We start from the raw sequence: 8,191 nt of genomic DNA on the forward strand, positions 1-8,191 counted from the left end.
TTGGACAAGCCTTCTAACAGTTCAATCCACGACCAAATTGGAATTCGGCAGTGTCTGGGGCAAGTCTCCAAAGTTAGAATTGTTTGAAAGTTCAGGATGAGCCCAGGGGGCAATGTAATGCGCCTGTGCGTAAATGATTGCGCCTGAGGCGCATTATAATGTTGCATAACTTGTTAAACTTTGTGGACTTGCCCCTGACACTCCCGTAATCCAATTTTCGCGTGGTTTGAACCGTTAGAAAGCTTTTCCAATTTACTTTCTAGCCCATGTAATTTGGATGAAAAAATCATTTTTATATCTAATGAAGTGACCATTTTACCCTCGATGGGTCAAAATATGATTCGTTCCGACAAAACGCATTTATGTTTCTCGTCTTAAATGGATCAAGACCCATTATATATCAATAAATAGTGTTTTTAAAGTAGTAAAAGATGGCGGGATCTAACCATAATTGGGAGTTGAACATATAGTTTCTCTTTCCCCACATTGAACCATGCAATATTCTTCCTTGCGATTTGTATTTTTTTTTGGAAGCATCAATCTGAACGATACATTAATGTTCGGTGACAATTATAAATGTGTTTCGAGTCAGAATGAAGATTTCTATGTGAAATGTTGGTGCATTTGTATGCTTCTTGGCTGTTTTATGAAAAATTGAATGTCTATTTCAGTAGTTCATTACTTCAAAAAAGGAAAATGTATTGAATGCTCCCAAGGCGCAATTCATATGCGCCTGAGGCGCATTACAGAAAGGGAAAAAATAAGATGTGCCCAGGGAGCAATTCAATTGCGCCTGAGACACATTACAAAAAAAGAAGAAATTTTGGGTGCGCCCAGCCGGGGCGCGACTTAAATGTGCCTTACGAATAGAGTGCAAATTAATTGGGATTCACGCCCTTGACGCAATTTAAATACCACCGAGGCGCATTGTGATGCAAATTTTTTTTGACAGGTTCGTTTTAGTCCTTGTTGGTTGGAGACTATAAAAGGCTAGACTTTGAACATTAATTAGTGTAAGTATTTTTCAAGCAAAAGAGACGCACAAGAAGCTAGTGCGAAGGGTTTCCAAGAGTTCCATCCATGAAGATTTTTTTGAAAAACTTAAATCGATCTCCAATTAAATCACTTCACTGAGAATTTCATATGGAATGTAAAATTACTCATCAAATTATTTCTCATCGATGGCGGCATTCTTTGTTGATTATGCTTTTGTTACAAGAAAATCAATTAACTAGCTAAAAGGCCTATTCAATTAAAATGAAAGTTGACAATATCTTGATTTCTTGGTACGTTTCAAGACAAGAGTAAGGCCTAGCCGTTGGATTATGTGGAAGTTGACAATTGTTTTAACGAACGGCAAAGTGAAGTAATTAAGGCCTAGCAGTTGGATTATGGGAAGAAAGTTAATCTTTTTCAAGGCAAAATGTCTGATTTTACTATTGAAAATGGACTTCATCACAGTGTTTTCAGTACAAGAAAAATGAAAATTGGTGACAAAAAAGTGGCAACAAAATTTAATTTCGTCACTAAATGAGTATATTTGGCGACGAAAAAATAAATTCGTCACTGTTTTGACAACTACCGTGACAAAATAATTTCGTCACCAATTATACATGTTACCCATTTGGAGACGAAATACATTTTTCGTCGCCAAAAGCTTTAAAAAGGTGAAAAATTTATTTTTCATCACCAAAGTTAAGCATTTGGTGACAAAAACTATTTCGTCGCCAAATGAGACCAATTTAGTAACGAAATACTTTTTTCGTCGCCAAATGCTTAACTTTGGTGACGAAAAATAATTTCGTCACCATTTTAATGCTTTTAGCGACGAAAAATATATTTTGTCGTCAAATGGGTACCTTTCGTGACAAAATTTATGAATTGCGCTTTGTCACTAAATGTATTTTGGACATAACTCTTTACTAAAAACTTCGATTGAGATAATTCAAATTGGGTTTGAACAATAACTCAATTGTCTACAACTTTCATGTTTATCAAAATTGCTAATTTTTAATGCTTAAAGGTTCAAAATTACATTCGAAATATATTTTTATGTTAAAAGTATATGTTATATATTAGATATTTCAAATATTTATTGAAAAGTGTGTGTGGTGCAGTTGGCCGAAGCTTGCTTGAAAAACTCAATGACTCGGGTTCGAAACCTAGCAAGAGCAAGAAAGAAGGATTTTTTTCCATATGAAAACGTTTTTTGCAACGAAAAATTTCGTCACCGATTTCTTATATTGATGACGAAAATTTTCAGTCGATGACGAATTTTTTCGTCGCCAAAAAGCACAATAAGCAAGGAAAAAATTCGGTCACCAATTATTCACTTTTTGGTGACAAAATATTTCGTCATCAAAAGACACTATAGGTGATGAAAAATAGATTTCGTCACCAGGTAGAAATCCTCGACAACCTTTAGTCGACAAATTTTTTTTCGACACCTATATTATTTGTGACGAAAAACATGCAATTTATGATGATTTTTGTTCGTCACCCAATGTAATTTTTCTTGTAGTGTTTCCAAACTTCATTGTTGGATTTTTATGCAAAGTTTGGGGACATGGAGAACAGCATTACCTGGAGTGCTATTATATCCAGTCTTATTGATGGAGAGCTGATATAATACGACCATGGGCTTGGTTTTGAAGCCTTGCAATTTTGTCATCAAATGGCGGAAGAAGGAATTAATGGAGCCAAATTAATAGTATGACCTTCTTGAGCTTATTATTTGCTCGTAGCCACTCTTGCCATCTAGGTGAAGGCTGTAGAGTCATTTATGCCATGAAATGGAGATTCAGAATGGGAAGCTCAATGGGGATTTGTTGGGCCGATCATGGAATGGGCATTTGGTATGATTCTGAAACTAGTGACTTTTCCATGTGGTAGGATTTTGGGAGCGCTACTGGCAGCTTGTAGAGTTCATGGGAACCAAAAAATGAGGGAAATATGTCGTAAAATGGCTCTTATATTTGGAACCTAAAAATGGTGGCTAGCTACTACACTTAGTAAAGTTCAAGCTGTTGTTGAAAGGTGGGATAGAGTCGAAGAAGTATGAAGAGTAGCCGAGGTGGAGCTGCGTTGAAGCCTAATGGTCAATCCATGGGTTTGTTACAGGAAATCAATTGCACCTTCAAATTCTTGCGAAATCTATGAGCCACTGGATGTTATACGTAGGAATTAAATTACATCAACAGAAAAAAACTGAATGCTCCCAACGAGCAATTGAAATTTGCTTGAGGCGCCCTATAGAATGAGAGAAAATAGAATGCGCCCGAGGCGCGATTCAATTGCGCCTGAGGCACATTACAAAAGGATAGACAATGTGAATGTGCCCCGGCGCAACTTAAATGCGCCTGAGGCACATGTGATGCAACAAGTATTTTTAATTTATTTTTTTAACTGGGTTTTTCTAGTTCGAATTGGAGTGAGAGACTAAAAAAAGGCAATCCTTCAAACATTGTAATGATTTTTAAAGCATAAGAGAGGTACAAGAAGCCCGTATGAAGTGACTCAAAGGTTGTTCGAGCATAAAAGAGGCACAAGAAGCCAGTATAGGAAGGGATTCCAAGAGTTCCATCCATGAAGATGTGGACTTATTGAACAACTTGGATCGATCTCCAACTGAATTACTTCACCAAGGATCTCATATGGTAGATTGTAAAATTACAAATTGAGAGTGCGAGGATTGAGTGTGCAAGTACAGTGTAAGAATTGAAAGCAGAAGTGTAAGACATTAATTTGAAGGAGTTAAAACTACTTCAGTTGATTGATGATCCGCTTAATAGGGAAAGAGTTATCCCTGCAATTAAACAATCGACAAAATACTGGTACTTCTCAATTACACTGATCTGCATATATCGAGCCAACTAATTTGGTTCTAGACCCGAAGTAGCAGAAACATTTGAACTTGGTTTGGTTGGGGTGTGCCAAGCCAAGGCAATAGTGCAACACCAAGGCAACGCATTAGAGGCCCCAGTAGCGAGCTACTGTAGTGGGCCCTCCCCTCAAAAAATTAATTTAACAAAGAGTGAATCAATGGCCCACATATCTCATTAATAGATTTATAGTTTTGTCGCCTCAATTCTTTATAGATTTATAGATATTCAGCATCTGGAATTCCATTAACGTGACTACAACGACCTAGAAATTATGATTCACGTACTTTAGGTTTATGCCCAATCTCATTTACTATCCATTGGGCAGAATGAGATTCATTCCCACTTGCCATTTCTGCCAGGTTAAGGGTCACGTTAAACCAAAATGTTTTCAATTGTATGGGTATCCTCAAGGTTTTCGTCACTTTAAGAATGCTACCAAGAATGGCAATATAGGAGATGGTATGTCTAGTCATGATAAATATAAAAGGGTAAAGAGTTTGCAGTCAAAACCATTGTTTGAAAATCAAAAGAACTTGAGTAAAATTCAAACTAGACAGATTTGGGTTAGAAAGAGAGATTTGAGCTGTATGTTTATTCACATTGCTTTTAAAGCTCGTAATTCTCAAGTGTGGTATCTTGATAGTGGTTGTTTTCGTCATATGTCTGGAGACAAGTCTGTGTTCATTAGTTTCGAAAATTATAGCGGAGGTATATATAATGACTTTTAGTGATGGAAACACTTCGAAAGTTGTAGGTAAAGGAACCATACAAGCTCCTGGAATAACTCGCCTTGAGAATATTCTATATGTGGATGGATTAAAAGCTAATTTACTTCGTATAAGCCAAATGTGTGATTCTCATCATGAAGTTTGATTTTCTAAAAATGACTGTTATGTTTTGGATAGAGAAGGAACTAATGTCATGCATGGTACTGGTACTGATGATAATTGTTATGGCATACTCCCTTCTAGTGAGATAACATGTCACTCCACTACATTAAGCGACACTGAACTTTGGCACCAACGTCTTGGTCACTTTAATTATAAGGATTTACCTATGTTGACTAAACATGAATTGACTAGAGGTGTGCCGAAACTCAGCAAACCAAAAAATCATGTCTGTGGTCTTTGCCAACTCGGTAAACAAACCAGGGCAGCTCACAAAAAGACTACTGGGATAGCTACCAAGAGGCCCCTTGAACTTCTTCACATGGACTTGATGGGTCCTTCCAGAGTTGAAAGCATTGGAGGTAAAAAGTATATTTTTGTTGTCATAGATGATTTTTCTCGCTTTACTTGGGTGAGGTTTCTTTGTGAAAAATCTGAGACAATATCTGTGTTTAAAGTTCTTGTTAAACATATTCAAAATGAGAAAGGAATGAAAATTGGTTATATTTCTCGTATTCGTTCAGATCATGGAAAATAGTTTGAAAATTCAGAATATGCTAACTTTTGTGATGAACTTGGTATTCGTCATGAGTTTTATGCTCCTAAAACTCCACAACATAATGGTGTGGTTGAGAGGAAAAACCATGTGATACAGGAAATGGCAAGAGTTATGCTACATGCTAGGAAAATTGCTCGTAGGTTTTGGGCCAAAGCAGTTCATACTGCTTGCTATGTGATCAATCGTGTTTATCTTAGACCAGGTACTATGAACACACCTTATGAGTTATGGAGAGGTAGAAAACCAAATGTTAAGTACTTTAAAACTTTTGGCAGCAAGTGTGGTAGCAAGTGTTTTATCATGAGAGACCGGGAGCACTTAGGTAAGTTCGATTCTAGAAGTGATGAAGGAATTTTCCTTGGCTATTGCACAAATAGCAGAGCATTTAGAGTTTATAATAACCATACTCAGTATTAATTATGGAGTCCATTAATGTAGTTGTTGATGAGAGTCCATTAAATGAAGCAGATTTTATCTCTAATGACGTATATGAGACTTTAAGTGATCAAGACACAGGTGATGTGGTAGAGGCAAATTCAAGTGATGAAGATACAGATATTTCAAAAGAAGAAGAGCGCAAAGATGAGCAAGATTGTGAAAGTCACAACAAGCCATTGAACCCAACAGCTCGATTAAAGCTCAATCATCCCACGAGTCAAGTAATCAGAAATGTTACAGACCCGATGAAAACTCGCAAATAGCTCAAGGATGAGGTATCGTATGTTTGTTATGTTTTGTTAGTTGAGCCAAAAAAATATTAAAGAAGTCTTAATTGATGAGTGCTGGGTTGATGGTATGCATGAAGAGTTAAATTAATTTGAGCGTAATAATGTTTGGGAGTTAGTTCCAAGACCCTCGCACACTAATATTATTGGTACAAAATGGATTAATTTTTAAAAACAAATCTAACGAACAAGGTATTGTTGTTAGAAATAAAGCTGTCTCATAGTTCAGGGATACACACAGGTTGAGGGAATTGATTTTGATGAAACATTTGCTCCTGTAGCTAGGCTAGAGTCTATCCATGTTATGCTAGCTGTCGCATGTTTTTTGGGCTTTAAATTATTTCGAATGGATGTTAAGAGTGCTTTTCTCAATGGTGTCATAAAGAAGAAATCTATGTTTCAGGGGTTCGAAGGCCCATGCAAAACTGATCATGTGTATCGTTTAAACAAAGCTCTCTATGGGTTAAAACAAGCTCCCCGAGCTTGGTATGAGAGGTTGACAACTTTTCTATTAAGTAAAGACTTTGTTAGAGGAAGTGTCGATAAAACGCTTTTTGTCCAGCATAAGGGAAAGCATTTACTTGTAGTTCAAATTTCCATGGATGATATTATTTTTGGGTCTACATCTCCTGCTCTTGTAAATGAATTTTTTGATTTTATGCAAAGCAAGTTCGAGATGAGCATGATGGGCGAGCTTACATTTTTTCTTGGGTTACAAGTACGTCAATTTGAACATGGAATATTAATTGTATCTCAAACTAAGTATGCCTCCAACTTAGTTAAGAAATTTGGTCTTGAATCTGCTAAACACTCTCGTACACCGATGAGCACTAATACAAAATTGTCAAAAGACTTAGATGGCGTCTCTATAGATCAGACTCTTTATCGTAGCATGATTGGTGGTCTCCTCTATTTGATTGCAAGCAGGCCTGATATTGCCTTTAGTGTTGGAGTCTGTGCTCGTTCCCAAGCCAATGCTAAAGAGTCTCATCTTGCAACAGTTAAGCGTGTTATAAAATACATTAACGGAACCATGGGTTATGGTATTTGGTTGTCTAACGATACTAATTCAAACTTAGCTGGTTTTTCTGATGCTGACTGGGTTGGGTGCGCTGATGACCGTAAAAGTACTTCGGGGGGATGTTCTTACATTGGAAATAATCTTGTAGCGTGGTTTAGTAAGAAACAGAATTCTATTTCCTTATCTACTGCCGAAGTGGAGTACATCGCAGCAGGTAGTGCGTGTACAGCATCTCTGGATAACAAATGCTGCATGAGTACCGGTTACCTCAAGAATGCAATACTGTTTACTGTGACAACGCGTACAAGTGCTATTAACATCCCGAAAAATCCTGTGCAACACTCTCGCACAAAAGCACATTGATATTCGTCACCATTTCAACCGAGATCTCGTAGAAGATGGTACAGTCACACTTGAATACCTTGACACTACTCATCAAAAAGCTGATCTTTTCACCAAACCCCTTGACTTCCATCGCCTTGATTGTCTCCGCAAGTCGGTTGGGGTATGTCTCCTTGATTGGGTTGGTTCTTCTGTCTCTATTATTGCTATTTGCTTTTCTTTCAATCAAGTAGTCTTCGTTTATTTGATTTACCTTTTTTTTTTGAAAAAAAAAATTAAAATAGCTAAAATTTTGTGTTGGACGTAGCATGTTGCTTTAGTTGTGTGTAATCATCTATGGGTTTCACATAAATGCACATTTTTTTTCAAATGCATGCGTACTTCTTGTTGATCCCCACTCATGCGCTATTTTTGGACATTAGTTGCATCATGCTTTATGACTATATGATCGCCACATTTACACGTCAGGATTAGAGAGATTATTCAGATTGGATAGTTGGTTCTCATGTCCATTGGAATGTCTCATTTTGTTTCCTCGGCGATTGACCTTTTGGCATCTTGGTTGGATATGGTGTTCTCTTGGTTTCTTTGAAAACAAAGGGGGGGGGGGGGGGGGGGGGGGGGGGGGGGGGGGGGGGGGGGGTACAAAAACATATAAGAAAGACAAAAGTCTATTTGTGAGTTCTTAATGCTTATCCGGGCGTTCATCTGAGTATCGGACAATTGGGTTGAGGTATTCTCCCTCTGAGCGTTCGTGTCACAAAATGAATAGA

General features: G+C 37.3%; 1 protein-coding gene across 1 annotated transcript; it reads left to right on the plus strand.

Annotated features, from left to right (window-relative positions):
* Positions 1-6,401: 6,401 nt before the first annotated feature.
* LOC131326778 (uncharacterized mitochondrial protein AtMg00810-like) lies at positions 6,402-7,439 on the plus strand. The gene has a single exon (XM_058359660.1). It carries the CDS (start codon positions 6,402-6,404, stop codon positions 7,437-7,439), a length of 1,038 nt encoding a protein of 345 aa, XP_058215643.1.
* Positions 7,440-8,191: the final 752 nt, after the last annotated feature.

The sequence above is a fragment of the Rhododendron vialii genome, chromosome 1a, assembly GCF_030253575.1.
Source record: "Rhododendron vialii isolate Sample 1 chromosome 1a, ASM3025357v1".
Taxonomy (NCBI): Eukaryota; Viridiplantae; Streptophyta; class Magnoliopsida; order Ericales; family Ericaceae; genus Rhododendron; species Rhododendron vialii.

Coding starts and splice junctions, on each gene's coding strand:
- LOC131326778 (XM_058359660.1), top strand. CDS start 6,402: ATGGATGTTAAGAGTGCTTTTCTCAATGGTGTCATAAAGAAGAAATCT.